General features: G+C 49.0%; 1 protein-coding gene across 2 annotated transcripts in view; it reads left to right on the forward strand.

The window, feature by feature from the left end:
• The first annotated feature begins 4,893 nt into the window (after positions 1–4,893).
• lrch3 (leucine-rich repeats and calponin homology (CH) domain containing 3) overlaps positions 4,894–13,336 on the forward strand; it is a 58,862-nt gene continuing 50,419 nt past the window's right edge. For both annotated transcript variants that reach the window (XM_056283252.1, XM_056283253.1), the window contains exon 1: positions 4,894–5,190. In XM_056283252.1, coding sequence (XP_056139227.1) covers positions 4,935–5,190 — 256 coding nt within the window. In that variant the 5' untranslated portion in view covers positions 4,894–4,934. The remainder of the gene's footprint in view (positions 5,191–13,336) is intronic.

Consider the following 13,336-nt stretch of genomic DNA (forward strand, 5'->3'; position numbering starts at 1 on the left):
AGGAAACCGGAGCCCCCCGGAGGAAACCCACGCAGACACGGGGAGAACATGCAAACTCCACATAGAGGACGACCCGGGACGACCCCCAAGGTTGGACTACCCCGGGGTTCGAACCCAGGACCTTTTTGCTGTGAGGTGACCGTGCTAACCGCGCCGCCCAAATGCCGTAATCTCTTCTAGAAAGGCTCCAGTATTTGGCTGCTGAAGTATGTCTGTTGTTCCCCGCAGGGAAATGTTTTCTCTGCCGATGACTAAATCTCCAAGAGACCTCGTCAGGGCCTCCTGCCACCGCTGTCTTTCAGTCTTCATGTGTATTGTTTGTCCCTTTTCAAGACGTTTCCAATCCCTTCTGTTCTCATGGGTGTTAAATATTTTACCTCAATTTTTCAAGTCATTTAGTCCTTTAGTAGTACGATTGTGTGTTTTTCTTTTAACATACCATTCACTTCCCTCATATTGTTTTAAATGATTCTCCATTTCATGACTTTCTATGAACGTGGTGTTGTTTGCATCTTCTTTCGTCCTCTCTTTTTTGGAAATATGAAAACTGGTACCACCTGATACGGTACTCTACTCACCAACTTTGTCCCCCCCTTTATCAGATATGCCTGGCCTTGATGAGCTCACATGAGGGTCTGGACTGAGTCTGGGTGCCTGCAGCCTGTGGAGTTGCAGCAGATGGTGCAACTGTTCCTTCGCCTGTGGACCCACCACCCGTGGGGATGAGCATTGGGGTAGGGTGCAATGCAGGCCGGGCGGCAGGCAAAGGCAGGGACCTGTGATGCCGACTGGTTCAGGAGGACCAACTGGGAGGAGACCCCGGGGTAGACCCAGAACTCGCTGGAGGGACTACTTGTCCAATCTGGCCTGGGAAGGCCTTGGGATCCCCCAGGAGGAGCTGGAGGACGTTGCTGGGGAGAGGGTCGTCTGGAGTGCCCTACTTAGCTTGCTGCCACCGCGACCCGACCCTGGAGAAGCGGCTGAAGGTGAGAGAAGCATCTCTCCATACGACAAAATAACAACAACAACAACAACAGCAATAATAATAATGACAATAATAATACAAAACTTCCCATGAAACCCTGCAACACACCGCATCACCTCCCAGCAGACGCCATTAAAGTCCAACCGTTGCATGCTGCTTATTAACCCACGAGACCATCGCGGACAAAGCCCCGCTGACGCTAGCACAAAGCTAATTAAATTAGGCAAACACACATGAATAACGCAGTCTAAATCAAACTGACGAGTCATTCATACAACGGAGGACAGAACAACAAGTCCGTTAGCGCGTCACAATACTGTGTGAATCACCATAATAATAATAAACAAATGGAGAACATATGTAAGATAATGACGAGAGCATCAGAAACGGTCACTCACCAGCCCCGGGCCCACGAGCTGGGCTCAGAGGCGTCACACCAGAACAGCGCCCCCCCAGGGAACAACAGGTATGCGTTTAAAACCGCTAGGGTGGAACCTCTTTACAGGTCGGAAGTAGGAACTATTTGTGGGGAAGTTCACAACAATTTAAAAAACAAAAGATTTCAGGGAAAATCAAGATGTGGAATAAAATAAGAAATGTGGCTCGGCTACACATTCTCAGTGCCGGTCCCGAGCCCGGATAAATGGGGAGGGTTGCGTCAGGAAGGCCGTCCGACGTAAAACCTCTGCCAAATGAATACGGATCATAAACCAGATTTCCATACCGGATTGGTCGAGGCCCGGGTTACCAACGACCGCCACCGGTACTGTTGGCCAGCAGGGTGCCGGTGGAAAGGATGCCACTGTTGGGAGAAGGAGAAGGAGAAGGGGAAGGCACATGGAAAAAAAAAACTGAAAAATTCCCACAGCAATTTTGCTGTCTGAGGCAGGTACGGCGTTAAGGAGAGGAATGTGGAAGGACAGACAGTGGTGGAGTCTGTGAAAAGCATGGAAATGGCTGTGGTGAATACATATTTCAAGAAGAGGGAGGAACACAGGGTGACGTACAAGAGTGGAGGGAAGTGAACACAGGTGGACTACATCTAAGGTGGTGACAGGGGAGAACGTAGCTAGGCAGCATTGGATGGTGGTCTGCAGGAGGACTTTGGGGACCAAGATGAGGAAGCGAGTGAAGGCAGAGCCAAGGATCATATGGTAGAAGTTGAAGAAGGAAGACTGTTGTGTGGAGTTCAGGCAGGAGGTAAGACAGGCACTGGGTGGTAGTGGAGAGCTGCTGGATGGCTGGGCAACCACTGCAGAAATAGTGAGGGAGACAGCTGGGAAGGTACTTGGTGTGTCATCAGGACAGAGGAAGGAGGACAAGGAGACTTGATGGTGGAATGAGGAAGTACAGCAAAGTATACAGAGGAAGAGGTTGGTGAAGAAGAAGTGGGATAGTCAGAGAGATGAAGAAAGTAGACAGGCGTACAAGGAGATGCAGCGTAACGCAAAGAGAGAGGTGGCAAAGGCAAAGGAAAAGGTGTATGGTGAGTTGTATGACAGGTTAGACACTAAGGAAGGAGAAAAGGACTTGTACTGATTGGCTGGACAGAGGGACCAAGCCGGGAAGGGTGTGCAGCAGGTTAGGGTGATCAAGGATAGAGATGGAAATGTGCTGACAAGCGAGGAGACTGTGCTAAGAAGGTGGAAGGAATACTTTGAGGGGCGGATGAATGAAGAAAATGAGAGAGAGAGAAGGTTGGATGATGTAGGGATAGTGAATCGGGAAGTGCGGCGGATTAGCAAGGAGGAAGTGAGGGCAGCTATGAAGAGGATGAAGAGTGGAAAGGCAGTTGGTCCTGGTGACATACCTGTGGAGGCATGGAGGTGTTTAGGAGAGATGGCAGTGGAGTTTTTATCTAGATTATTTAACACAATCCTGGAAAGTGAGAGGATGCCTGAGGAGTGGAGAAGAAGCATACTGGTACCGATTTTCAAGAACAAGGGCGATGTGCAGAACTGTAGCAACTACAGAGGTATAAAGTTGATCAGCCACAGCATGAAGACATGGGAAAGAGTAATAGAAGCTAGGTTAAGAGGAGGAGAGGTGATGATCAGCCACAGCATCAAGATATGGGAAAGAGTAATAGAAGCTAGGTTAAGAGGAGAGGTGACGATCAGCAGCAGCAGTATGGTTTCATGCCAGGAAAGAGCACCACAGATGTGATGTTTGCTTTGAGAATGTAGATGGAGAAGTATAGAGGAGGCCAGAAGGAGGTACATTGTGTCTTTGTGGATTTAGAGAAAGCATATGACAGGGTGCCGGGAGAGGAGGTGTGGTATTGTATGAGGAAGTCGGGAGTTGCAGAGAAGTATGTAGGAGTGGTGCAGGATATGTATGAGGGCAGTGTGACAGTGGTGAGGTGGTGGTTGGAATGACAGATGGGTTCAAGGTGGAGGTGGGATTACATCAAGGATCGGCTCTGAGCCCTTTCTTGTTTGCAATGGTGATGGACAGGTTGACGGACAAGATCAGGCAGGAGTCTCCGCAGACTATGATGTTCATGGATGACGTTGTGATCTGTACTGAGAGTAGAGTGCAGGTGGAGGAGAGCCTGGAGAGGTGGAGGTATGCACTGGAGAGAAGAGGAATGAAAGTCAGTAGGAGCGAGAGACTACATATGAAGAATACCTATGCATGAATGAGAGGGAGGACAGTGGGATGGTGAGGATGCAAGGAGTGGAGGTGACGAAGGCGTATGAGTTTAAATACTTGGGGTCAACTGTCCAAAGTAACGGGGAGTGCAGAAGAGAGGTGAAGAAGAGAGTGCAGGCAGGGTGGAGTGGGTGGAGAAGAGTGTCAGGAGTGATGTGTGACAGAAGGGTACCAGCAAGAGTTAAAGGGAAGGTTTACAAGATGGTTGTGAGACCAGCTATGTTGTATGGTTTGGAGACAGTGGCGCTGATGAAAAGACAGGAGGTGGAGCTGGAGGTGGCAGAGGTGAAGATGATAAGATTTTCACTGGGAGTGATGAAGAAGGACAGGATTAGGAAGGAGTATATTAGAGGGACAGCTCAGGTTGGACGGTTTGGAGACAAAGCAAGAGAGACAAGATGGAGATGGTTTGGACATGTGTGGAGGAGAGATGCTGGGTATACTGGGAGAAGGATGCTGAATATGGAGCTGCCAGGGAAGAGGAGAAGAGGAAGGCCAAAGAGGAGGTTTATGGATGTGGTGAGGGAGGACATGCAGGTGGCTGGTGTGACAGAGGAAGACGCAGAGGACGGGAAGAGATGGAAACGGATGATCCGCTGTGGCGCCCCCTAACGGGAGCATCCGAAAGTAGTAGTAGTAGTAGTAGTAGTAGTAGTAGTAGTAGTAGTAGTAGTAGTAGTGGTGGTATTACATATAAACATATTGTCGAATTGAAAGTAGTGGTAGTAGATATTATCGAATATTATCCACTGCTGTCTCCCGTGTTGTTCACATCCACTGTTGGATACCATTCATGTCCTTTTTCACTTTCCTCCACTTTGCACTGCTGCACCTACCAAATGCAATAACTTGTGCAATAACTTGTGCAATGTTGAATAACGATATAATGGATCTTATGTTATTCATTCAACAATGACTCTATGCAATGTTATTAATTACTCTGTAATACATGCTTCACAGAAACTGTTCTTATCGTTGCCTAGTCTGTTACTTTATTGATATTGCTCAAACATGGATGTGCCTCCATACTGTTTTAGATCCATTATGTTTAGTTTCGGGCTTGTTAACCTGGAACTTGTGTCCGTCTGTCCGTCCGTCTGTCTCCCGTGTACGTGATGACATGTGTAGCTGCTGTGTGATCATACTTGGACAGTGGAGCGGACTTGATTTGATTATAAAAAAAACTCCTCTTCCAGCACTCCTGCTGCGCATGCGCACATCCCGCCCGGACACTTTTGGGAAAGAAACGGGAGGGAGGTTAGCGTTAGCATCTAGCTAACTAGCTTCCTCTGTAATGGCGGCCTCGGTGTTGCTGGGGTCCGCGGACAACACCGGGCCTCACTTCGTTGTCGGGGGAGCCGGTTCCGGGAATGTCACGGCCGGGAACGACGGGGGATTCGGACCGGTCGGGCCGGCTTCGTGGAATCGGTCTTTGGACCGGGCGCTGGACGAAGCCGTGGCCACCGGCTGCCTCAACCTAAGCGGCAGGAAGCTGAAGGAGTTCCCGCGGAGCGCCGCCAACCACGACCTGACCGACACCACCAGGGCCGGTGAGTCCGGGGCGGGGGTCCGCGGGAAAGGGGGTTTGTCGCGTCGGAACCGGTCCGGTTTGTTACGTAGAGGAAACGTCGAGCCGTTGACTAACACCGCAGGGGAAAGTTGGCGGAGTTCCCCGGGGGAGCAGGCCCCGGTCAAAGGCGTCAGGAGCGGGGAGCTGGTGGTGGTTTGGATGGGAGGGGGTTGTTTGGTGACGGACAGGGCGGCCGCCGGACGGGACGGAGCGCCGGTGCACGGTGGCTGCTGGTCCGAAACCGCTCAAGGTTTGGGCTCCATTGAAAGTAGTTGACGTGTAAAAATCCAAGCTCTGCTCTGTTTTGTGTGTGTACTTGGGATTAAAATCAGACCCTTTTCACTCGTGCCCCACTGATTTCTGTGTGCATGTGTCACTTTTATGTTTATTAGTCTTAATTGATGGCTCATTTGCATAACTCTATTTCCTGTTTATTATAGCCTATTACCATGGAACAAACCAGACCACTGTTGAGCGCTGGGATGTGACGGTTTTTTACGATGTTAAGGATTTTTCTGTACGTAGGGGTGTGTTTAATTTGTGTGTTGTCATGTCTTAGTGTATTCTGAGCTCTGGCTCCGTCCCTGTGTGCTGCTGCTGCTGCGGTGCACAACACTCCACTGCAGGGGTGGAGGAGCTTTTATCTCATCCACCACGATTCAAGAAGGGCTGCTGCTCCACGTTGGTGGGAAGATGAAACAACCGGACCTTGCTGGTGGGGACTGGTGTGTGAAGGCTGGACCCGGGGAGCAAAATAGCTGTGGCCCGGACCCGTTCCACACCCGACACTTCATCCGGCCCACATACCCCGTGGAACCATGGCACTTGGGCGGTCCGCTGCTGTTTGCCAGATCTGGGCCAGAACCAAGCCATAGCAATGCCACATGTGCCACATGTGTGCCAAAGGTGGCCCATATTTGTGTTGTGATATTTGGGCCATATTCACCATTTACCACACGGGGCCACTTCAGGGTCACATCCAGACCACATGTTGCCCAGAGCACCGCATCTTTGCCAAAAAAGGCCCACGTTTGATTTGACATATTTGGGCCATATTTGCTATTATACATGTGGGCCACTTCAGGCTTACAACCATTTTGTCAGGGCCAGAAGAAGACCATCAGTGCCGGATCATTGCCTGAAGTGGCCCACATCCGGATGCTGTCTGGGGACGGCCTGTCCTTCTGGACGACGGACAGCTCTTGACGAAGTACAGCATCACTCGTCTTTCTCAGTTTGGTCATCTATCACAACGTACTGGCCTGTTATTAAACACGAGGTTGCTTTGTTCATTTTTAACAAAAGGGAGACAGTTGTCTTCCCTTCTGTAATGGCTTTATTTAATGTTGTGTTTGTGTGTGTGTGTGTGTGTGTGTGTGTGTGTGTGTGTTATTTCTTGAAATGATTGCTGTTTAGACTGCTTTGCAGTTTCCGCTGTGTCCCTAAGTGGGACCAGCCATAAGCAAAGCAGATCTAGGAGTGCGGCTAGTCAGGCTGCCATGTTCGGGACAGCAGTGGATTTTATTCTTTACTGGGCTGTCGGGGTTCAGGTCCTCATGTCAGGCAGTATCTTCCCTTCTCCTTGTTCGCTGTTCTCCATCTTGTTGTCTCCATGTGGAGTTGGACCGTCCATGCTCCTGTGCTGCTCTTCAGTTGTTGATGGCTAACAGGGGTGTGTTTGGTTGCAGATGAGCAGTCAGAAGTCCCCGCCTCAGTGATGGCTGAAGCATCAGTCGGGGGAGTCGAGTCAAGTCAGTTTTTATTTGGGTAGCCCAACATCACTGTCGTTTTTGTCCACTCACCACAAACAAATAGTTCATGTCTGTGTGTAAAACAGGGCGGCACGGTGGCGCAGTGGTTAGCGGGGTCGCCTCACAGCAAGAAGGTCCTGGGTGTAGTCCAGCCTTGGGGGTCGTCCCGGGTCATCCTCTGTGTGGAGTTTGCATGTTCTCCCTGTGCCTGTGTGGGTTTCCTCCGGGTGCTCCGGTTTCCTCCCACAGTCCAAAGACATGTAGTAGGTCAGGTGACTCAGCTGTACTGAATTGCCCCTAGGTGTGCTGTGATGGCCTGGCGGCCTGTCCAGGGTGTCTCCCCGCCTGCCGCCCAATGACTGCTGGGATAGATGGATGTCACCGTGTTGGTGTTGTTCCCATCCATCCATCCATTATCCAAACCGCTTATCCTGCTCTCTGGGTCGCGAGGATGCTGGAGCCTATCCCAGCAGTCGTTGGGCGGCAGGCGGGGAGACACCCTGGACAGGCCGCCAGGCCATCACAGGGCTGGGTGTTGTTCCCATGACATCATAAATGATTTTACTTAAGGACCATCATTACAACGGACCAGTCAAGTTGTTGTGATGTCATGCTTTTGTGACACAGGGGAAAAGACCAAATGTGACCCAACACAACATCAGCCTAACCCTAACACATGCCTTACCTTAGCCTTAACCTACCGCTAACCTTAACCTAACCCACAACCTACCCCCCCCCACCCCACCCCAAGTCCCAAAGGCACGACAGCACAACATCGTGATTGGTCGGTTGCAGCGATGGTCCTGGAGCAGTGTGGATTATGATGTCGCTGGAACAGCACCAACACAGTGATACCAGATACACCGCCCTCCTTTATGCCAGTCACATGCTAGCCGGGAGCACAGCCAGTCACATAAGCTGCAAGCAGCAGCATGGAGGAGCCCACAGCTTCTGCACCCAGCTGTCTACCACCCAGTCTCTCTGGTCCACAACACAACTAGCTGTGTGGAGTAGAACACCTCTGCATGATGGTGGCTGCGCTAGCTCCCATCATGCAACATGATGCTGCATGTGGCTGGTGGTTAGAGAGGTCCAGGTTAGAGGTCAACAGCTCCACCTGCTCCTCTACACAGTTTGAGTCGTCCGGGGTTAGCTGCTAGTGTGTCGCTCACTAACCAACGGCTTTTCTTCTTCTTTCTTTTTTTTAGACCCCCCCTCCCCCCTTTTTTTCTCCCCACTTGTACTTGGCCAATCACCCCACTCTTCGGAGCCATCTCGGTCGCTGCTCCACCCCCTCTGCTGATCTGGGGAGGGCTGCAGACTACCACCTGCCTCCTCCCATACATGTGGAGTCACCAGCCACTTCTTTTCACCTGACAGTGAGGAGTTTCACCAGGGGGACGTAGCACGTGGGAGGGTCACGCTATTCCCCCCAGTCCCCCCCCCCCCAACAGGCACTCTGACCAACCAGAGGAGGCACTAGTGCGGCGACCAGGACACATACCCACATCCTGCTTCCCACCCGCAGACACGGCAAATTTGTGTCTGTAGGGACGCCCGACCAAGCCGAAGGTAACGGGGATTCGAACCAGCGATCCCCGTGTTGGTAGGCAACAGAAACAGACCACCATGCCACCTGGACGCCCCACTAACCAACGGCTTTAACCAAAGGTTTAACCAAAGGCCTTACTTATAAGGCAGCAGAGCTCTGTGTGTGTGTGTGTGTGTGTGTCTGTGTCTGTGTGTGTGTGTGTGTGTGTGTGTGTGTGTGTGTGGTGACAATCTGACGTCCCGTTGCCTCGGGCATCAACTCAGTTCTCTGTGTCATCCTCTGTGTGTGTCTAGGGATAAGGAATTGGAGCAATGTGTGTGTGTGTGTGTGTGTGTGTGTGTGTGTGTGTGTGTGTGTGTGTGTGTGTGTGTGTGTGTGTGTGTGTGTGTAGGGTCTGATGGTGCTGAGGGGGGTTGTTCTCTGGCAGGCCTGTGGAGAGACAGACGGGGTTTCTGTCTGTCTCTGTGTTCCTCTATGGCTCTGTCTCTGTCCACTGTAATGTAGTACAAGTTATTAAAGATGGTATTATTCATGATGGTAGTATTCATGATGGTAGTATTCGTGATGGTAGTATTCATGATGGAAGTATTCGTGATGGTATTATTAATGATGGTAGTATTCATGATGGTAGTATTCATGGTGGTATTATTCATTGTGGTGTTATTCATGATGGTAGTATTCAAGATGGTGGTATTCATGATGGTATTATTCATGATGGTAGTATTCATGATGGTAGTGTTCATGATGGTAGTATTAAAGATGGTGGTATTCATGATGGTATTATTCATGATGGTAGTATTCAAGGTTGTATTATTCATTGTGGAGTTATTCATGATGGTAGTATTCATGGTTGTATTATTCATTGTGGAGTTATTCATGATGGTAGTATTCATGGTGGTATTATTCATTGTGGTGTTAGTCAAGATGGTAGTATTCATGATGGTATTATTCATGGTTGTATTATTCATTGTGGAGTTATTCATGATGGTATTATTCATGATGGTAGTGTTCATGGTTGTATATTATTCATTGTGGAGTTATTCATGATGGTAGTATTCATGATAGTAGTATTCATGATTTTAGTATTCATGGTGGTATTATTCATGATGGTAGTATTCATGATAGCAGTATTAATGATTTTAGTATTCATGGTGGTATTATTCATGATGGTATTATTCATGATGGTAGTATTCATGGTGGTATTATTCATCGTAGAGTTATTCATGATGGTAGGATTCATGATGGTATTATTCATGATGGTAGTATTCATGGTGGTATTATTCATTGTGGAGTTATTCATGATGGTATTATTCATGATGGTAGTATTCATGATTTTAGTATTCATGGTGGTATCATTCATGATGGTAGTATTCATGATAGTAGTATTCATGATTTTAGTATTCATGGTGGTATTATTCAGGATGGTAGTATTCATGGTGGTATTATTCATTGTAGAGTTATTCATGATGGTAGGATTCATGATGGTATTATTCATGATGGTAGTATTCATGGTGGTATTATTCATTGTAGAGTTATTCATGATGGTATTATTCATGATGGTAGTATTCATGGTGGTATTATTCATTGTGGAGTTATTCACGATGGCAGTATTCATGGTGGTATTACTCATGATTTTAGTATTCATGGTGGTATTATTCATGGTGGTATTACTCATGATGGTAGTATTCATGGTGGTATTACTCATGATGGTAGTATTCATGGTGGTATTATTCATGGTGGTATTACTCATGATGGTAGTATTCATGGTGGTATTATTCTCTCACTGGTCTGATGGTCTGAGACACAGCCTGTTTACAGTTGGGGCTGGTGTTGTTGGTCTAGTTTCTGTTGGGTGGTCTCAGACAGGTATTATAATTATTTTTTGGGGGCGGGGATTTTTCCCCCTTTTTCTCCCCAATTGTACCCCACTCTTCCCAGCTGTCCCGGTCTGCAGACTACCACGTGCCTCCTCCGATACATGTGGAGTCGCCAGCTGCTTCTTTTCACCTGACAGTGAGAAGTTTCACCGGGGGAAACTATCGCGTGGGAGGATCACGCTATTCCCTCCAGTTCCCCCTCCCCTGAGCAGACGCCCCGACCAACCAGAGGAGGCGCTAGTGCAGAGACCAGGGCACATATCCACATCCGGCTTACCACCCACAGACACGACCAATTGTGTCTGTAGGGACGCCCTACCAAGCCGGAGGTAACACGGGGATTTGAACTGGCGACCGCTACACTACCCAGATGCCCCCAGGTATTATAATTATGATAATAATGGTGCAGCCCTCTTAGGCGACAAACCACTGCCTGGATAAATAAATAGAAAATATTTTTCAGGCTGTCCATCCTGCTGGGTCAGAAAACTGACATGGCGGGTGGCCGTGTAGCATAGCGGTCTATTCCGTTGCCTACCAACATGGGGCTCGCCGGTTCGAATCCCCGTGTTACCTCCGGCTTGGTCGGATGTCCCTACAGACACAATTGGCCATGTCTGCGGGTGGGAAGCCGGATGTGGGTATGTGTTCTGGTCGCTGCACTAGCGCCTCCTCTGGTTGGTCGGGACGCCTGTTTGGGGGGGAGGGGGAACTCAAGGGAATAGCGTGATCCTCCCACGGGCTACGTCCCCCTGGTGAAACTCCTCACTGTCAGGTGAAAAGAAGCGGCTTGCGACCTCACATGTATCGGAGGAGGCATGTGGTAGTCTGCAACCCTCCCCAGATTGGCAGAGGGGGTGGAGCAGAGATCGGGATGGCTCTTGGAAGAGTGGGGGTAATTGGCCAGGTACAATTGGGGAGACAAGGGGGAAAAAATCAAAAGAAAAAAAGAAGAAGAAAACTGACATGGTGAGATGACTTGAATAGAAGCAGACTGTAGTTTGTAAGTCTGGCTGGTGGTCGGCCTGTCTACAGCTGATCTGAGAACAGTCTGACCAGATAGCTGTCTCCCAGTGCTCTGTGCTGCATCTAGAGCATTCCTCCTCTGCTGTCTGTCTGTCTGCCTGCCTGCCTGCCTGTCTCTAGCTGTCTATTTGCTTGTCTTTGTGTCTGTCTGTGTGTTGCCGGTTGGAAGGAGATCCCAAACAATTGTACCGCAGGAAGCGCAGGTTACTGTGGTGATGTGTACATCCTGTAGGCCAGCTGCTCTTGATAAATATAGAGTGGTTTTAATACTTTGATTGGCTGAAACACACCGGGCTCACAGGCTGGTCTCCCTCCATCTTGCTAGTCCTGAACAGAAACTTGAGGATTGCCACCTTTGGATCCCAGCACTGCCTTGGTAATCCTAGTTGGACTCGGGCTGACATGTGGAGGTTTCCTTGCATCATAAACCCAGACACCGACTACGTTTGCATTGTGTTAAAAAAAGTGGATTTATTGCGTTAGTCCAACTAAAACTGGACTTTTAAGATACATGTAAACGTGTTAGTCCCACTGAAATCCTACTAAATGGACTTTCTGGAAGTGGGACTAACACACCTAGAGAATTCGGATGGATTTACTATGGCATGTCTACGCTTCAGTCAGCCCCAAAATGGCCGACGGCAGCGTTTCCCAACCCAGTCCTCAAGGACCCCCTATCCTGCACATTTTCATTGTAACCCTGCATAGGTAGCCCTGCTTGTACTTACTCAACCAATCATCTCACAGCCCTTAATTATGCAAGGTGTGCAACCTCTGACATAATTCATTGCTGATTGGTTGAATAACTACAAACAGGTATCTATTCAGGGTTGCAAAGAAAATCTGCAGGATAAGGGTTCCTTGAGGACTGGGTTGGGAAACACTGGCCTAGGCGTTCTGCGCATGAACCATAGTTCCCGTGGCGGTCTTTCATCTAATAGCAACCAGCTGAAAGGGGGCATATCGCCACCTACGGGGTGGGACATACTTCCGTCAATAAATCGGTTCTCCCCCGGTTCTTGTTTACGGGGACAACAACAGTAGTCCAATTACATGGCCTAATCGAGCTGTAACCGTAGCTCGACTTAACTGTGCATGTAAACGCAGTCACTTTCACTGTGCCGTCAGGCCGTTGGGCAAGGCACTTCACCCCAACTACCCCGGGCGGAGCTGTTCTTTGTCTGTTGCTGTGGTGCTCCCAGTCAGGGCAACATAGGATCACTAAGTCTAACGTAGTATTTGTGGTTAAGGGTCATCATAATTAATATGGCCTCCTCTCAGCTTGCTCCCCACACGAAGGAGACTCGTGTCTCTCTAGGGCACTGGGAAGGCCTGGGGATCATGAGAGCAGCAGGGCTTATTATCCTGTGTGGTCTTGCCTGTCAAAGTGCCTATAATCAAGACCCCCCCCCCTCCCCCCATTGGCTCTAGGGTCAATGCCTGACCAATTTACCCCAACCTGTGGATGAAGAGAAGAGATGACTAAACTAGTTGACCAAATCAAAATAAACTCCAGTTTGTAGTTTTCGGCATGACCCCCCGACCCATTCTGTGGAACTACAACTGCTTCAGTAGATTTTATCAAAGGTCAGGGGTCAGTGGAAATTTCCTTTCATAGAGTACATATTGGTTTCTTTGGTTAGGACCCAAAATAGTTAATTGTATTTCTTTTCAGAGCTGACAATGATTAAGCTAACCGTTTAGCTTGGGAAACAAAGGAGATCTTTACGTCCGGCGACATTTAGTAGACTATCTGAGGGTGGTGCAGATATTCCTGTTTGTGGAAGGTGAGCTCAGGGTGGAGGTATTAGAATACCAACCGAAACTCCTCAGCATCAGGCACTGTGTCCTTTATAAAGTTTTGTGTTATTCCTCCTGAATGCTGCCCTCCAGTGTTCAGAGATGTGAACAACAACAACA

The sequence above is a fragment of the Lampris incognitus genome, chromosome 7 (genome assembly GCF_029633865.1).
Source record: "Lampris incognitus isolate fLamInc1 chromosome 7, fLamInc1.hap2, whole genome shotgun sequence".
NCBI classification, from domain to species: domain Eukaryota; kingdom Metazoa; phylum Chordata; class Actinopteri; order Lampriformes; family Lampridae; genus Lampris; species Lampris incognitus.